This window comes from Semicossyphus pulcher, unplaced genomic scaffold (assembly GCF_022749685.1).
Source record: "Semicossyphus pulcher isolate SPU_LCO1_2020_fin unplaced genomic scaffold, fSemPul1.0.p SCAF_20, whole genome shotgun sequence".
Taxonomy (NCBI): domain Eukaryota; kingdom Metazoa; phylum Chordata; class Actinopteri; order Labriformes; family Labridae; genus Semicossyphus; species Semicossyphus pulcher.
The window spans coordinates 13,917,234-13,937,065 of record NW_027211694.1 but is presented as its reverse complement, the minus strand read 5'-3'; the positions used below and the strand labels follow the sequence as shown (position 1 = coordinate 13,937,065).

The 19,832-nt window shown below is 42.9% G+C and overlaps 1 protein-coding gene across 1 annotated transcript; it reads right to left on the bottom strand.

The window, feature by feature from the left end:
• Positions 1–322: 322 nt before the first annotated feature.
• Positions 323–16,873, bottom strand: LOC138599698 (leucine-rich repeat neuronal protein 3). The gene is made up of 2 exons (XM_069671453.1): positions 16,528–16,873; positions 323–4,110 (listed from the first exon to the last, which is right to left on the bottom strand). The coding sequence occupies exon 2, from the start codon at positions 3,668–3,670 to the stop codon at positions 1,541–1,543; it is 2,130 nt and encodes a 709-aa protein (XP_069527554.1). The 5' UTR covers positions 3,671–4,110; positions 16,528–16,873; the 3' UTR covers positions 323–1,540.
• Positions 16,874–19,832: the final 2,959 nt, after the last annotated feature.

Here is a 19,832-nt window from a genome sequence, read left to right as displayed (position 1 = left end):
ATGTTCTTAATGAGGCGGCTAATGAGTTCTGCTCTTTTGTTGCTGCTTTTTTTTTTTCTCTTCTTCCCAGGGTCAGGACGGCCATTCAGCCATTCAGCTGAAGTCTCTCGCCTTTTCCCCCGTGGTCTGACTCAAAAGGCGTTTTCTTGTTCTGTCATTATCAATATTTAGTTTTACAAGCTTGCAGTTAAAATGTCAAAGATAAATGTCATTACACATTGCACATAACCCCAAGGTTGGATGAAAAGAAAAGCAGTAACTTATAATATAGCAAGCAATTAATGATATATAAGGTAAGAAAGCAAAAGAGAAAAGTAGGCAATTGTTTGGAAAAGAAACAATGACATTTATTTTTTTTCTTAGCACTTTACTTAATTAGTCTGTTGTGCCCATTGATCACATATAGTACAGTTAATATATAAAAATGGCTTTTTGACTTTACATCCAAAGCAACAACGAAATGTTTTCTTAAAATATGTATGCTAAAAATACTGAGAAAGTATTTCCACTAAAAGGACTGGAGAAGAGAAGAGCTTGTGATTCTGCAATGATGAAATGGCCGTGTTTCGCTGTGGCTGACGTGTTTCTTCAGTTTCTTCTGTTTACCGCATGTAGTTCTTGTTGTAGGCACTTACCAGGGCATAACAGACCACTTCTTGAGGAGACAACACATCAATCACCTCAAGCTTTAATCAACCTGTTAAATTTGTTTTCGTCCAACTCATTTTTTTTTCTCCCAGTCACCGTTGCAAAGAGAACTACACAGCATAAACAGCCATTTGGTAAATGTCCTCTCTAGATACTCATTTTGTAGCTGAATTTCATTAAGCTTAATGTGACGTTGTAATCAAAAGTAGTCTGCTCCTTGCCTCAATTTAAAACCCATTTAAGCTGTTCAGACACAGAGGATTTGTCATTACATCAACATAATAGAGTATATAACAATATTTCCATGAAAAATCAAGAATCCATTTTTAAATAGAAAAAGGGGGGTATATTTCATCAAAAGGCTTACACCATAGTCACTGTTATTTGTCTACTCTACTAAATCTCCCTTCCCATAATAGACAGGTGTTATTACTGTATCTCTAACTCGTCTATGGAGGTTTTACAAAGCACAGACGGTATTGCTTGGGACCACACGGACAGTTCCACAACTCTTAACACATTTAACAGTCAATTACAAGAGAGTTGACCATCATCATCATCAGCTTCACTTTCTTTTTCTCCGCCTGCATTTCTGTATGAATGGTACCGAAATTGATCGTTTTGCAGTAAATGCCCCTTCCTGTTGATGTTAACTTGGTTTCATGTAACGGTTACAAAGCCACCGCTTCAGCTGGGGTGGAAACTGGGAAAGCAGGTAGTCTATTTTAAACTGTTCCATCCCAGTCCAATAATAGTTTTGCCAGTGTAGCTGAGCAGGGGGACCAGCAATGGGTATGACTTTGAAACAGTACTGCAGATTCGTCCACCCTCCAGCCCATTGCCTTGTCCATTCAGTGTAGTTGGTGTGTGGTGCTCTACAAAGCTGCACTTCTTAAAAGGCATTGTCAGATACATTTATCACTGTTGCTTTCACTTCCACTCCACTTGGCAGTCCCTTACCCGAAACCCACAGCTTTGTAAAGAAAGGATAGTGCACACCGGTAGCTTGCGCTGGTGTCAGCGAAGCTTTAGAATCGCATTTTCTTATATCCCCATAAAGGTGGTGGTTCCTCAGAGACACATAAATAAGCAGGCATGCCACTGAAATCACAGCCAAGAGCACACCAAAGACGGTGATCACTGCTGCGTCCCATTTTTCTGTGTCCTTGACTGCAAGCTCTAATCCCTTAGTGGTGACATTGACACATTTGGTGTCATGGTTGTAGTGGATGCTGCGGACGTCCACACATACTTTGTAGTGAGTGGCGGGACTCAGGTGTGTAAGGTTGTAGACCTGAACGTCAGAAGGAACCCTGGTGGTAAACGCTGTGGTGGGATGGTTAGCGTCGGTCACTGTGTACCATTTAATGTTGGGCGCCAGGGTGCCAGGGCCGGCCTTCCAGGAAACAAGGATGGAGTTTATCTCCACTGATTTGATGATTACATTCAGAGACCCATTTGTAGGTTGGGGAAAGTATCCATTCACCTCTACTGAAACAGATTTAAGATCAGCTCCAACCAGATTATGGGCAACACACGTGTACAGACCAGCCTCATTTTCTGTTATATCATAGATGTCAAAAGTTCCCTCTGGGTGCATGTAGAACTTGTCGGAAACTGTGTTAGGAAGGACCCTGGTACCGGACGGCGTGATCCAGTAGATGTCTGGCTCCGGTTCAGCAAAGGCCCGACAGTGGAGGGACACCGAGCTCCCATTCTTTGCTTTAATATGCCCAGGCATGCTTTCAGGAGAGATGAGTGGCAGACAAATCTCCATCATCTCCCTGAAGTGCACCTGTCGGACATGCTGGCCCTCGTACTCGGGAGGCTCCACACAGTAGAGTGAATCCGGCTCCATGAAGCGAATGTTGGTCTTGTTCATGTTCATCCAGCGGACTACGCAGTCACAGCGGATCGGGTTGCTGTGCATGCTTACTTCTCTGAGATTTGGGAGGGACTCGACAGTAATCCTGTGGAGGGCACTGAGCGCATTTCCATTGAGCATTAGGGTTTCCAGACGTGGTAGTTTGTAGAAAGCATTAGGATGGATGTAGGAGAGTTTAGGATTGTTGGTGGCTTCTATTTTGGTCAGCTCAGGGAGGTTATTTAGAGCAAAGCTGTCGATGGAAACTAGCTCTGGCATGCTATTAATTCCCAGTTCTTTCAAATGGAGCATATCCACAAAATCTCCCCTCTGTATCCTCGCAATTGGGTTTTTATTTAGATCCAAAAATTTAAGGTTTTTTGCATTTCTTAGGGCAGAATGAGGCACCTCAGGGAAAATATTATCATAGAAAGAGATGCTTTCTAAGTTATCAAGACCAGTCAGTGCATCGTCAGGAAGCTGAGATAGGTTCATTCTGGTGAGAACAAGACTGCGGAGGTTACTGAGAGGTTTGAAGTTCATATCATCGACAGAAAGAACAGGATTCTCCCCAATCATCAGGATCTCAAGATTTGGCATGGGTTCAAACCACTCTCTTTTAATCACCGTCAGCTTGTTGGAATTGAGGTGGAGCCGCACAAGGTTGCTGAGACCCTGGAAAGCCAACGGGGAAATTGAAGAGATAAGGTTGTGGTTCATGTAGAGCTCCTGAAGGTTAGCCATATCAGCAAGACATCGTTCCGGCAACTCTCGTATCCAATTTTCCTCCAAATGAAGTGAAAGCAGCTGAGGAAGATTCCCCAGATGGACATCGTTGATGGAGGATAAGTTGTTTTGCGATAAATCAATCTCTGTGATGTTGGCCAGGTAATCCAAGGGTTGGTCAATCTTAGCAACATTGTTTGTCTGCAGTAATAGTACTTGTGTGGCCAGCGGTAATTTTGCCGGCAGGCTAAAAAGTCCCAAGTCATTACAGTCAACTGTCTGTGCCTCCATGTACACCGAACTTGGAGAAAACCAGGGTCTAATCTCGCATACACAGAGCTTTGGGCAATCCGGCCTCTCCTCGGTGGCCACGACAAAAGAGGCCATGGCCAAGCCAACAAAGAGACGATCCACAAATGACACGTCCTTCATATTGGACCGATTCCCTCCAGTAAGAAATTGGTCCTTGTAGATTAAGTGGTCTGAGCTGTTAACTTCACAAATAATGAATCATTTGCTGCAGCTGCTGAGGCGATTGACTCACCGCCCCTGCCACCGCCACCACCAACTGCAGCAGGGCTCCCTGGGGTTTTTTTGTCTTGCTGTGTAGACGCCCTTGGATGTAATGACCAATCACTCAATGCTGCCTGCTGGTGTCAGGGTTCGGGGCTGAGGCTGCAGTCAGGCAGACCCAAGAAAATGGGTTGGGGAAAAAAAGAAAAAAGGGTGGACTAATGTACCTCAGAGGACTTGAGGACAATGTTGAGCACATTTGTAGGTATCCATGAAAAATCTGCTCCTTCTTTAAAGACGGATGTCCTCATTGATTGTCGTCACTATCTTCCAGAGTCCGCGGCCCACTCCATTCCTACCTGCGTAAGACAAGAAGACAGAGAGAAGTGGTATGAGTATTAAACGAAAATCGAGGTGGTCAGGGATTGTCATAAGAGAGGGATTTGGTCATATTGACATTTGTTATATGCACTGTGATGCATGTTGACATTTAAACACGCTCCCTGAAAGACAGAAAATCATGGATTTACATCTGCTTGACCTTCTACACTTAATTCAACGGACTTATGGATGTGTCCCCACAATGTGGATTTCAATCCTATTGTAAGCTGTTTTGAGTCTATTATTGGCTAAATAAAAGGCTTTATTAAGATTCTTAAATGACAGACATCCTAGGGCTTAAGCATTAGCCTTTAGTGCACCCTGCTTAAAGACACTGGAATATGTCAGTCACTATAGCAACAAGTAAACGGGCAGCCAATAACACGCACACCATAGTGAGGCAGTCAGGCCGTACATGCAACCAGATGCAGTTTGCACCTGTGTGTTCAAAGATGCAGCAACAGATGAAAATGCAAATGAGATAGTTAGATAAGATAGTTCATCTTAATGCAGTCAACAAACCTGCACGCAAATAGAATAAATATTTACTGAAAATACAGTACATGCAGTACTTAAGTGGCGACACATTGCACAGGGCTATGTTAAGGTGTAAACTTGCTTACAGAGGCCCAAAGGGGGAAGAAAACTTAATTAGGATTCTATGAACACGTTACAAAAATCACACCTCACAATTAGAATACCACGAGACGTATCTATGGTTTTGTTCAATTATTAATTACATTTATTAAAGCTCCTGTGAGGAGTTTTTCACTGGTTATGAAACAGACTGAAATTATTTCTGATTACTCTATATGAGCTACAAAAGCAAGCAGCGACAAGTTTGATTATTTCTATATAGTTTTTAATGTCCGAAACTACTGGCGGGGGGTAGGTGTCTGACAAAGCAATTAACTACAGGCTGCCTTTGTTTACATTTTCCAGGGCAAGAATTTAAAGTTAGTGATGCATGTGATGGTTAAAGAAAGCAGGTTTTTCAGCATTTTTTGTTAAAAACCACCACTTAAGCATGTACAGGACAAAATCATCAAAGAGATAATAGGTACGGCTTTGTCCACAGGAGGCGCCAAAGTCAACACAAACTGTAAATTCCCCACAGTAGCTTTAATTACATTTAAAGGCTTAAAATTACATTGAAACCGGTGACTTATTCACTTATTAGTACTCTAGGCTTATAATCACTCACTTTACTTATAATCACTTAATTTACTCTGTAGTGAAACTTAAAGAGAGACAGATTTGCAACAGTAATTTCACATTTTTGAAGGGATTGTAAACATAAAGTAGATTGTGCAATTTACTTTTCCATTCTAAAGGCACTACATTAGTTTATACATTTTCCACTCACATTTTGAACACTATAAATAACATGGAGAGTAATAATAAGCACTGTATTGTAAATAGTTTGTAGTATTAACCAAAGAAAGAAATAACCCTTGTCAATTAGAATTGCCTTTTTGTGTTTGTATAAGTAATATTTTTTGGATGTTAGAAATTTCTTTCAGTGATGGTGATTAGAGACTTTTAACAAATAAATAACCAAATCTGTCCTTTCTTTATCTACTATTTATAGTGTAGCAGCGGCGATACAGTTCTTTTACTTCTCACTAAAATAACTTTATTAGTTCTGAGGCAATTTTCCAAAAACAAACCATACATACATAAAATTGGTTGGGAGAATAATCACATTCTTAAGATCAGAAACGTTGATGCATCCTCTTGACGTATGTCTCTAACCATTGCATACATTTTGTTCTTGTAGGATGCATAAACACTCGACCATTCTCTCTCTATGGTGCTTATACATCCGTTTAGGTGTTGATTAATGCACATTGTCCTTTTAAAAGAAGAAGCTAATTATTCTCATCAACGTGTGTCAGATCTTTTTTCATAGTTTTCGCAATTCGTGTCCCCATCACCTGGTGCTATAGCACAAACGACACAGCTGAAGTGTACCATGTAATTTGTCATATGTAACCGCCTCTTACTGAACAGATGCGTTTGATGGTGCTTGGGATATTTCGGGCCTATAAGAGCACACCCCGCGTCATGGGAAAAGTCAAGAGAGACGGGAGATGAAATGGAAAGAATCAAGAGAATAAGTGTGACGGCAGCTGGGAAGTGAGAACAAGAAAAGAGAGAAATGGTTTCATTTCATCAACCTCGCTGTCTCCACCTCAGTGGCCACAGGGGAGATGTGGGGGGAAAAAATAAAATAATACATATAAATAAATAAATAAAAACTTCTAAAGGCAGCAAAAACGCTGCAGTTTGCCCCGCTGGCGAAACCGAGCCAAGGGTTCATTCCTCAACCTCTGCTCCTGCATTGGCTGGAGTCTGGTATGGAGGAGTGAGGGGGGGAAAGGGAGGGGGGTGGGGTATTATTTTTCAAAAGCACCTGGCACTTTAATAAGCTGCAACACCCTGAGCATTCTGATACACAGGCTTTAGCTTCTCTCCCTCAGCACTGGCTCTTCATTGTATGCTACACAGGTGATCCGGGCAACACCAGCCGGAGTCAGTGTTTAAGCGTACAGCATTCGCACCTCACCTCTTGCTTTCTCTATCTTGATGCCAGCTGTGTAATATAATCAGGTGAACTGCATTGCTTTTTCGTCCAATATTTATTTTACAAATGATTATACTTAATAGCGTCAGTGGGGACATTTGCAGGCAATGGCTTCCTTGTTGTGATCAATATTTTCTGTTTAGCAGTAAGAACAGGAAGTGTTGGTGTGGAATAAAAAATATAGTTCAGCTCTATTTCCACAACATATTGAATCATTTATTACATAATCTGGAAGGACATCACTGATGGTAATAGAGACAGATTGAGATAGAGAATTCATTAGTGTCTTTACTTAAGTGTTCATGTCTGTTGTCCCGCATTGGCGAAAATCTAGGACGGGATTAGGACGGCTTTACCGGACAATTTGCAAGATGGTGCGGCCAACAGACATATTTCCCTGCTAATTAATGAGGATACATTTCTGTTAATGATGATCCAACACTTGGTTCATGAAAATGTAGACTTTTGGCGTGGTCGTGGCCGCTAGTGTGTGTGTGTATTATTTTTCAAACGGCACCACCTGATTGTGATAGTAAAATTATTGTTGTTGCCAATGTTCTAAAGGTTTTTTTTAGACTATGACATGACTTTAATCTAGAAATTAAAGAGTGAATAATAACGATCATAACATTTTATTATGTTTTTTTTCTGCCAAGACCCCCAAACAATCTGTTTGGATGCTTAAGAAAACAAGGAAGTTAGTACATTTGTAACTCTGGAGGCAATTTATTTTTTGGCTTCAGAATTTACTTACAAAATGAAGTGATTAACAACATTGTTGCAAATTGATTTTTCTTATGGTCGTCTAAGCAATTGATCAATTAATTACTACGCGTGCTTTTCCGCATCAAAGTCTGTTTATGCATATCTCGTGTAAAAAGTTGTATAAAGACTTTTGTGGCGTCCGCGAAAACGGTCGCCTTGTGTGATGTCACTTGAGTCATTATCGGTTGGGACCACAGATTTTGACAATGGAAAGAAATCTGGGGTGGTGATTGGCAGCTTACAACTGCAGCCGCAGGATGAGATATATGATGGAATTTGAATCATGGGTAATTTTATACTGTACATCATGACTTAAGAGCGCAGTGGTAACTCTAACCACTCTTTCAATACCCGTTAAACACAAAACCACACTGCATACTGAGTTGCTTAAGTAAACCCAATAAAGAACTGCAGTTGGATAATATATTGAATAAACATCAATCTAGTGCACTTTCCATTACGCATTTTTCTTTCATTAGATTCAATAATGTGGTTATTTAACGGACATTTACTCCACTCAAGGGCAGATCTACACTTCACCATTAAGCTCTAGCCTTGATAATGATTTACATAAACTCAGACAATACATTTGAAATGGATTATTAATGCTGACAGTATATACAGTACATTTGAATCTGGGATGAAAACCATTTTAAATAATGCATATTGTTCGTTGTAACAGAAATCAAGTGTACAGTCTCCTGGATATCAGCTCGGGTTCCAGTGGAGAGCTGTTAAAGGGAACCATCTGGAGTCATTACTGAAAAACACTGACTGAATTTGGGATGACAACTCGTGTGCAAATTTGTCCGATGTGGCAAAAGTCTCCAGGCGAGATAGTGTTGACTCAATGAATAAGTTACATAATAAAACAGTTTGTAATAATGACAATTGAGGCCTGTGAAATAAATAACACAGAAAATATTTAGTCGGTACAAGCTTTCAGAGAAGCTGAATGTAAATGATGAGTTGAAAATCCTCCGAGCTCGGTGGGCCTGTCCTTAATCAAGATGTGTTAATGCATCAGCGAAATGGAAAAGCTTTTAACCACAAAGCCTCCATTAAGAATGCGTGTTTAGACAGAAAAATGTGTGCTTTTTAAAGGCACTGAAACCGCACTTTATTATTCTTTTTTAATCAATTTGATATACTGTAGCAAACTGCATCATCTTTGGTAAACTGCCCATATCATCCACAGGTAGTTTAACGTGTAAATTGCTGTTGTACGACTGCATTACCCAAAGCTCATTGAAGTGACAGTCTATATACTTGTGGCCTTGCACCGTGACTGCTCTGGGTCCACGCACAGCTTGTACCAACCTATTAGTAAGAAGTCAAGTCAAGCTACCCAGCCGCAGCCCCCCCAACACACACACCCACTGCTACAATGTAGAACTAATTTCCCACAATTCACTGCTCAGTTGCTGGTAATTGAGGTAGAGCGAGAGGGGAGGAGAAAGGAAGAGACAGGATCTGGAGGACAGAACGACTTGCAAGAGGTGGAACTTGTCGTGGTATCAAGTAGTGGCGTATTAACCTCTGGGGATCCTGAGAATACTGTCACTGCAGGAAGTATTAACCTTGGCAAGATTGTGAAGCAGAAGAATTAGCCAAAACCCACTTAAAGATTGGAAGAAAACAAAGACTTAGTAGGAAAACAATGCGTCGTGTATTTGGCAGCAAGTGGCAATTACTTGCATTTGGCGGCGCAACCATTGGACAAAGAGAAATGTGGTTAATAGGGCTGTGGCAAATAGAATTCAAAGATGGATGTTTGTAATCTGTGACTGGAAAAACCTCCCGCCAAAAGATACATAATCAGCAGCTGATTATATAAACTACAGGGCTTGAAATTGGATCTCCTGTAACCGAACGTCTAACTGCACCAAGGCATTAAGTGCAAGCTTTGACATTTGCTCCAGGAACCAATGGGAGCTTTTTATAGGTCAGGCTAAGGTGTTCACTCATGGAGCTAACATGAGTTCCCAGGTGTCAGACAAAGGGGGGTGGACAATCATTCAAGCCATAGTCTCCAAAGCACCTCCATTACAGTAGCGCGCTGACAGTCTAGCCCATGGGCTTTTCACTTTCGCTGGTGTTAATCCTGACTGTGAACATTGCAGCAAACAAGCTCCTGCGATCTGCTTTGTTTCAGGGACGGCCTTAACTGTGTGAAATGCAGCTTGGTTTCTTTGACACCATTGGTTCCTATCAAAGAAAAGGTTGAACCTCCAACGACTGAAAATAACACATAATAGACTATAATCACCATTTTAAGTCAGTATTTAGAACTTGCTAGCATACATTTACAAATCCAGCAGAAATGGAGAAACATGGAGTTGTGTTGATGGCCTCAGAGTCCAATATTCACTCTCTTTCAGCCCTGCTAAGTGCTTTAATTTGCTCTTAAGCTATTCACTACATTTCTCTGTTCTCTCTGGTGCTGGGCGGGGAGTGAACAGTGTGTTTTTAGAGCTTTTGCATTGAAAACAGCTGCTTCCTGCAGCCTGATACCACCCTGTGAGCTGAAAGAAACCATAACCCCCAACAGAGCTGAAGAGAGCTATTGCTTATAAAACGCCAGAAAGATACTGGATTTTCAAGGCTAGTTCAGATAGTGATACTTGGAATCGCCAAAATCACAACATTTTTAATATTTATACATCGGGAAAAAAAATAAAAACCACTTGTTAATGGTTACACTTACTACTAAATTACTAAATTACCTCCAAATTTGGCTTCCTTTACTGGACTGGCTGTGACTCAGTGGTAGAGTCGGTTGTCTCTCAATCATCTGGTGTATAAATGGGCATAGAATCCAGACTGGAGTCAGTGTGTTAATGTGACATGTAGTGTAAAAGCACTTTGAGTGGTTGGAAGACTGTAAAAGCACTATCTAAGTACAGCCCATTTATCATTAACTGCATTTTCTTACTTATGGGCAGACATACTGTATACCACTATCTCCAATAAGATAATATCACCAAATATACCAGGCCAATTTATTGGTTGAATAATTTTCTGTGGGTTTGTCATTACTGTACAAGAGACACCAGAGATTTGATCCATTGCTGTTTTGATTAAAGCCTCTTAATATCTGTTTCCTTGGCCAATGCCATCCCGATTTTCAACTTGGTATTCAATCTGGCATTTTCACGGCGAGTGTTGCATCACCATTAGGAGATGGAGCTACAATACCTGAATATTTATTGGCATATTCCACCAGTGAAGCTGTTGAGGAATGACAGTGTCATTGCATCATTATTTTTTACCTGGCATCTTTCTGGTCCTGTTTTTTTGTCCCAGATTTCACTCTTAATTAGTGTGACATTTGACAATACTGAAAAACCTGGAATCCTTCCTCATTAAAATGCTCCACATGCTTATTTTGGTTGTCGGGTTAAAAACTCACAAAAATCTGTTTTTGGCGCCAGACTTAACACGATTTACCTGAAGTGGGACGAGGCTTCATTTAAAAGGTTCAGACACTGTCAAGGTGAAAAGCTTTCCCATTCAGATCTTGGCAGCACCTTGCACTTATTTTCCCACAGGGCCGCCTCCATTATATTAGCACTGTGGCTGTTCTGGACAGTAATAGCGCAAATACAGTTTGATTAGAGACCAGTGAGATATGACCACTTTGAATTAATGAGTGTGCACAGTAGGGGCAGAAAGCATTGGTCCTAGTGGCTCTACGGTGCTAAGTCAGGCTAGCCTGACTCAAAGTCGGCCATGCAGCCAAACAGGCGGGCAGCACTGTTTGTTTTATGCTGTTTATTGGAATGAGTATAAATCCTGCCCTCACTTTACAGGGCTTGGATGTGGTTAAGCAGAGCGGGGAAGTAAAGGTTATTGCTTTGTCGTAGATTGGGTACTCAAAGATGGCGTTTTCTACTCGTATAAATCACAACAAAAGTTCTCTCGTGACACTTTACATATGCATAGAGCTGGTATAGACTGTTCTCCCAACATTAATCCACCAATGAGCGCTTGGCAACAGTGGTGAGAAACCTCCAGCAGAGTAAGACTCATTGGTGGACAGCTGGGCCGAGAACTCCTTGTACCAATGCCAAATACCTGACCTATACTTCATGTCAAAAAATGTTTTTAAAGTTTTTGGAGTTATTTCAGGCATAAAATATAAACATTTCTGGGATCTGAGCCGTAGAATAAGTCCAAATGTATGTTTCAGCAGGGAGCATATAGGCCCTTTGGGGACATGATTACGAGACCAGCACGGTTTAAGTGGTAACAAGGCCGCCTTGCATCTGCTGAGAGGTAGACATTACACTCTGCTGTGGTAAAAGTGGGTGTAAGACATAAAGGTCAGGCGTAAGTAGAAAGTAGGGCGCTGTGGAATTGCCTCCTCTTTCAGGCGAATAGCCTTTGCATTGTAGAAATGGTTCACTGGGAATTTTGACCCACTGGTAATAAGCCTCGCAGGGCTTTCTTCTTCGAGTCACCCCCACTTTCTCCGGCTCTTTCTTCTTTCTCTTTTGCTTTTCCTCATGATATGGCAACCCTCATATCTCTTCTTAGAGGGCATTCCGCTTAATGCTTTATCCCTCTACGAACCTTTACAGCAAACATTCCTCTTTACCCAAGAAACGGACTGCAGAGAAACCAACCATTGAAGCTTTTGTCTGCCTGCATATCCAGGTCCTCTCTTTCTTTCTGGGCCTCCTACTGTCTCGATGCTCGTTTGCTGCCAGCCTAATTGCGTTCTCAATTCTTGTCACCCCTGCTGTGCCAAATCTAGACTATCTGCACATCGTCTGACTGGCTGTCTCTGGAGACAGTCGGTCCTATTTACGAAAGTGTGTATGCGTTTCTTTTTGGGCTGCGCCGCATGACTTTTTGTTCACCCCTGTTCAGGATGGTTTACCTCTGCCACACCTTTTAACATTCCACCCAGTGAGTCAACCGGGCAGAACGTCAACCATGCACGTAGTTCTTCTCTAATCGCCATTTTTACCGGTGTACTCTTTTGCCCGACCAGTTTGCATCTCCCCCTATCTTTATTAGTCTGGTTTCTCTTTACAGTGAACATGTGAAGGCAAGGAAAAACAAGGTGAGAGAAGATGCTTCAACTTCTAAAACAAGCCCAGTCGACATGTAGAGCAGCTGTGACACAACCAATCCACTTCCAAATAGACTTTCTAGGTAAGCCCCTCGGAGGGTGGGTGCCTCTGGAAGGCTCAACTGTCCCTCCCTCTGCCCTTCACCTCATTGATTTACTATTATACTTTCTCTTAGGTAAGGAAGAGTCCATTAAAGGGAAACTTCTATGCGCCGTGTATGCATAATGAAGCTTCCTGTATGCATATGCCGAGCGGATAGGAACCGTGAGCGACCATGAATCAGTAGCAAGTTGACTGTTAATGTAAAATCAATGTTCCAAATTAACCACAGGAACCCTGTCTCTGCTTTTTCCGCCCTTTTCTGGACAAGACATGCCCTTGGGCTGAGTGAGGGAGAACACACATGCTGCACTATATCGAACGCTATAGCGCGCCCACCTGCTCTCATGCACACACACACATACGCAGCAGACCGGAACACACACAAATCCATTTAAAGACCCATGCGTTTGCAGACACGAGCGCGCATGTTGCAACTTTTGCCGACAGTGTCCTCGCAGGGAACACGGAAAACAAAGCTCATTGGCATAATGCATGCGTAACGCGCCACGTCGGGGAAAGAAAGAGCACAGCTAGGTCCCCTTGTCTAATTCGCCTCGTGCTGCATCTATTAAAATTAAGCCAAGGTATCCAGCTTAGGGGCTGCCGCTGATAAGGTCAAAGGCATAGCGAACATTCCAACACTCATTTCCCCCCCCCCAACATAATCGCACTCACTCTTGACAAAAAATCTGCATAATGTTCCATGTATTGCTGCAAGCCAGAATGAAAGAGGGGAGGTGTGAGGAGGAGGAGAGGGGAGAGAGTGGAGCCGGCGGCGTATCCCTCAAAGTCAGAGCCAAATTGAATCTGCAGGTGCAAATGTGGCATGTGTGCTGCCTCTGAGATGCGCAGCTATCTATATTTATATGAATAATATATGGCTGGTCAAGGGGCCACATGCCTGCAGGGAATAAGCTCCTACGGCAGACGGAATCAATCATTATATGCCACTGAAATGCATTTATCGCCCGCTCGGACCTCTTTATTATGATTTCATGGGGTTTGATGCGAGCTTTCTGTTTCTCTGCCTCTCCTCCTCTGCTAAAACAGATGAAAGATACGGCACGATGGCTGTCTCCTCTGAGGCTTTGCCGCACAATCACTGACTGATTCGCAGACAATAACTGGGTTTGTATACGTGCATATTTTCGCACGTGTAGGCATCCATCTTTGTAGACGCGCATGCATTATCTCTCCCCTTCATAAATACACAAACGCCAGTTTTCCTGATACAGCATCCACCGAGCTTTTCATTAGTGCACTGACGGCACTATATGTATCAGTCTGAACGCACAACAGATGGACGGCCCAGCAGCGGCCCTCAGATGTCCTCCTTCTTCTCTCCTCATGTTTGAAACTGCAATACGGGCATATGTCCCTCTCATGTCCAGCTCTGATACGACTCCGCAGAATGGCACGCTAATTAGAGGTTAAACTCTTTGATTCCTTTCCTCGCGCATCAAGATGTACCTGACATTTCTCTATTTATACGTGATCATTTTTAGCACACCTTTTGTGAAAGCAGCGTGCTGCCAGCGCATTAGAAAACCCACGCACTGTGCAAAGCTGGCTAAAAAGCTTGAACGCTAACGTAAAGGTAAATGTCACTGGACACAAAAGGAAGTGTCGTATCCTATTCTGACCTTTGATACGGGCTGGAAATGTCACGGATGCTGCCACCGAGCCACGTTTTGATCCTCTGCTTTGCTTTGTTTCCCTTCTTTTCATTCTCTTTTTGTCTTCCTGAGTCCATCCACAATGACGGAAGACAAATCCGAACACCAACCTTCCTCCCCACCTCTGTTCCTTCTGCCCTCTGTCTGCGTTTATTCCATTTAAATGGATGCCTGTGTTTGTTTGGGAACACACTGCTATCTCGGAGCCTATGCTCGGCTGCACAGGCTGATCCCCTGCAGCCGTCTTGTGAATATGTTTACATGCATTTCACTCAGGAGCCCCGATAGATGCTTGGGGCTTCTTGTTACCGCCGTAATGACACAAAAAATCTTCACATAAATTCAATTATAGCGGCGCAATTTTAATTCTCTCAACTGCTTTGGCACCCACACATCCTCTCACCTCACAGGCACCTGCTGCCCGATTGCCTATAGAAAAAATTAATATGGAACACCCACACTGTGCCGCCTATCTTGGCTCTCCAAGCCTCCACAAGGCCACTGCAGGCACAATATACCTTCTCCACCCCCCCCTCACACACACGCTGCCTCTCACTGTTTCACACGCAGATCAATAGGCAATTCGCAAAGCCACTCACTTTAAGCGTATAACTTAGTGTGGACATGTTCTATTGATTTGTTTTGAACAAATGTGACGAATTAATAAAGAAACACATTACTGCTTTGCTTGACTGTTTTTATCACCAGGGGAGGAACGGCTACGTTGCTACAATGTGCACACTTCCTGGAGTTAGTTAGGGACTATTTTTTTTACACGTTTGCTGGAAAACTCTCTCCCTTTTGAGTATAACTGGTGAAAAAATGCATGAATATCAGAGTGTAAGCGACAAGCGGCCTTGGCCACCTCAGCAGGTTTTCTAATATTACCATGCAGGAACGTTCCGGAGCGTGTGGGCCGAGGTTTTTCCTCACCGTGGGTCGGCGTCTGATGCGAGGCCACGGTGGCTCTCGTGCGGCATTTGACTGTGTGTTTCACATTGAGCAGCTGCTTTGGGGTGACTCATTCGCACTGTGGAGGCCAAACTCTATTGTATCCATCACTGGGAACAAGCACACACACACACACACGCACGCACGCAGGCGTGCATACACAGAAGCCCGTCTGCATGCACTGAAGATTACAGCAATCACATCCAGCAGCCCCCTCGGTGAAAATTACATTTGTCATTATCGGCCATTATCTGTTTATCTGCCTTTGAAATATTCATGAGTGATACATCTGCTGGGTGACATAGATTTTGGACAAGAGGAGAGAGGGAGTGAGGGATGAAATGGGAGGGGGAGAGAGAGGGAGAGGGAGAGACGCCCCAATGCAGTTAAGGGATTAGTGAATACCTTCCTCTCCTCTCTCTCTCTCGCTCTCTCTCCAACCGGATCTTTGGATGTGTGTGTGTGGGTGTACTTGGGCACCAGCAGGTGAAGTGATGATGGTGAATCCGCTCAAAGATGCCTCTCAGTGGCGGAGTTAATTCCGCAAAAAATTCCCGGCGTGCAACGTGCATGAGATGTCTGTGGAAGCAAAGCACCGCTTTAGAGTTAGGTCCCTTTTTTAAAGCCGGAGTATGTGACGTATAGTTCGGTGGCAGGTGTCGTTCACTGTTTGCAACAGGAAGGTTTAAAGGAGAGGAAAGGAGAGAGGAGGAGGAGAGGGGGGGTGAGGGGTGGCCACCATTCTGTGGATTTCTTCGAGACGTGTCTGGTGTGCGCTCACCGAGCAGGACCCGGGGACATGAAACTGCCAGTCCATCACTCCGCACACACACTGACACACGCATACACACGAGCACACACAAGTCCGCCTTGAATCGCTGCAACTAATTTGGCGTTTTAGCCCAAACAGAGTCAGTAATAACCCGGGTCTGTATGGTTCAGGCGCATCCTGCAGAGTTGCGCAAAAGCGCGTCTCCACGTTTAGAGAGTGTTCGAGGCCATTATTATAAAGCAGATTTCTGTTATCCTGTTTTTTTTACAACTACGCAGGAGTGCTTTGTATTTTGGAAGCGGAAGGACAATTTTGCCATGAGTATACGTCCATTAAAACACCCCGAACCACCCAGAATCCGGCGTTTTTCGTCAACTTGGAAAATGCGTTGCACAGACGCAATCCGTGCGATAATGTCTCCAGATCGGAAAATATTTCAGTAGTAAACATACAAAACTTACCCGATTTAACCATGATAGCCCTTGAAGCAGATTGTTTCCTCTATATTCCCATCAAGTGCGCCGCTCCACTGAAGAGAGAGAGCCCCAGCGCGCGACATAAAGCCCGTCAACAATGTGTGGTCTTCTTCTTACGCAGCTGCTGAGAAATCAGTTCGAGCCTCTCCTCCACAGCGAAAAAACACACGGCTTCAACCAAAAACGCAGCGAAGTCCAAACGCAGGTAGTCGAGAGTGTGCGTAGAGATTCATGTGCTCCTTGTGCCCTTCCTTTCCCCGTCCTCAAAGCGGCTGCTGAGGGCGCATCTCTCCCCCTCGATCAAGTGTCAGGCGGACCACATAGATGCTCCGCCGTCTCCTCAGCAGTCATTAATATCAGAACGGACCCGGACTCTCCAGAGAACAGCCAATAGCGTCAGAGAAGCAGGCGAGGTGCTCGCAGCATCCCCGCTCTGGTTGGCTGGGAGCAGCTGTCAGTCATTTCCCAGAAGCCTGTTCTCATCTATGTCTTCTTCTGTCGGAGGTGATGCACGCTGCAAAAAATATCCATTAACAAATCTCATTATAGATATGTAAAAAGTGTTGAAATAAGAAAATAAATTTTAAGGTGTTTGATGGAAATGGATGATTTTATTTAATTAAGTCACTTTTTCATCAAATTGATTCCAGAAAATCTTTCGATAAAGTTTTCTTAACAGTCAAGATTGGTCACTTTTCATGCCACTGGTGGAAGAGGGAATTAAGATCCTTTAGCCATACCGCGCTGTAAAGACGTTTGAATACAAGCAAAGGTCATGAAAACTTTAGTATCACTTAGCAAAATGTACTTCATCAGAAGTTACAGTAAAATAACCTGTTTGACTGTTATGTCCTGTATGTAGCGTATCTTATTACTGATGCATTACTTTCATTACGGCAAGTTGTAGCTCGGTAGCAAGGCCGACATAATATGTTACATTATGTGGCAGCTGAGCTGCAGTAATGTTCACTGTGACCTCCACGGAGTGCACACAGCCAAGTCCCCTGTAATAAAAGACATATTTTATATCTGTCTAAAGGAATGAGAGCAAATAATGATCCGTTTTTAATCCTTTCAAACATAGCTTCTATTAAAAGATGGACGACGTGACAGCTCCCTAAGAGTGGAGCCAAAACATCTCTATCGCCCCCTGCTGACCGGCTGCAGTATAAAAGCCCGCCTCCTCAATGTTAACAGATGTGACATGAGTCAAACTATAAAATCAAAATACACGCCAAATACATTTTCCTTTAACATGGTTTCTGTCATTATAGTTTGTTATTATCATGCTGATTTATGTCCAAGTGTTCATTTTTCTGACAAGTTTAGTTTTAATTAGTTATTTGATGCTGTCAAATTGATGATTGACAGCTGTGCTGACAAATACAGCTCCTGCAGCCGATCCCGATTAGCAGAGTAGAGGACGATCGGCGAGAGGAGACGTAACCGAATTTTATCTTTGAACTTCTGCTTCAGACCAACACAAGGAACCTGTTCGGCTGTTAAACATCCCAACATGTGGGATCTTTGCTGTTTTTTTGTGTAAGTGTGTGTATTTGGTTAGCGGAAGTGGCTACGGCGGCTCCACCCGCCGATCTCTGCTGCGCACCTCTGGCTCCAAATGATGTCAACAGCGCAAGATGGCAGCTCATGTCTACTCATGTTTTTGCCTGTGCTGTATCATCGCCCCCTTTAGTTTCTCTTCAGTCTTCGGTCAAATCTTTTTTTTCCGGTTGGTGCCCCAGTATCGTCCGTAACCACAACATATAAATAAAAATTGGCTAACGTTAAAGTCACCATAAAACTCTTTCTGGGAAATAGTTTTGCGGGTAGTCATTGCCTGACGACAGACAAAGGCTACTTGCTGAGCCATGCTGAGATTGTTTTGTAACCAGTTAAAAACTTTTTCAAACACAGCAATTAAAATAAATTTGGATCTGTGTTCATTTCTTAGCATATATACAAACTGCATCAGCACCAGGAAACTCCTGCTGTGTTTCAAGCTGCAGGAGTTGGAATTACATTTCTTAGCAAACCCTGGCATCCTGGTCAACAGCTGCCACTTTCCCCCCCTGTGAGCTCATTCAAGACGGACATTTTTTGCAGTGCAGGGGAATGAGGAGGAAGAAGACGCAGGCAGCAGGAAAGAAAATGGATATCTGTACCTATTAGCTCCAGAGCTCCGCGCTCAGATCCCGGGAGGGTTCCTAACACAATGTTCTACAAACTGATGTTCCTGGAGGTCGCGCGGGGTTATCCGCAGCCTCGGAGAAGAGAGACGTACCTCATCTGTCAGCCCGGAGAGTTCTGATCCAAAGACTGTACAGCTGGAGGCTGTTATAACTCCACCTGTGTCGGATTTCACAAGACTTAATGAATACAACCTTCCCGTACATCGTGTGTTCTCTTATCTACGCGGTGTCGTTCACATTTCTGTAAAGACTTTTAGGGGTTTTGGTCGGGTCATCATCCCCATTTAGCTCCCTTTTGAATCTCCAGAAATTATTCAAATTGCATGTAAATTGCAGAAAGTAATTTACTGTGAGAGTTTACTCATAAATGGGTGACCTTTATGAATAAATTCAATGCCATGAGACTATTTAGACAGTTTTCTTTTAATTGGATGCCGAGGATTCCGCCATGCCCCAGGTGCTGCTCACTCAAACTCAAATGTAATTACGCAATTTCTCAAATACTTTGCATAGTTTCCTCTTCTTTTCTTTTGCTTATTCTGCGTTTTTCATAATGCTGCTTAAAATTTGAGCCCTTGGAAATTTGCAAACCACCCTCCGCCTGTGATAATGGGACAAATGGCGTCTCTAAAGACCCCAGCTTTGTGTAATTATAGTAGAAGAACCAGCATGCTGTTTTTATTCAATGCAGGTATAAAACACAGCAGAGCCTGGAGGGAAGCTATAGCTTATATGTTCCCATTTTCATAATTTTATGTTATTAATGCGCTCCTGTTTAGTAAGTAAACCTCTGATGAACACGTAGAGAAGTACAAGTCTGCTTATTCAGCTCATAATGTCCTTTCTTCAGCCTTTATTTGTTTTGCCTGTCTGCCAGCTTCAACAGGATGCAACCTGACAGGATGACACTTTTATTGTTCTCATTAACATGTAGGCAAAACAACATTCATCTTCAAATGTCAAATTTATTGAAATCCAGACTCTCAAAATATAAAATCAGATCCAAATGCTCTTTTCGTTCTTCTTTGTGTTGCTTTTTAAATCCGTGTTTTTGCTTTTACGAGTATTTAAAAAGGTTCTGTTTCATATTGTTCATGT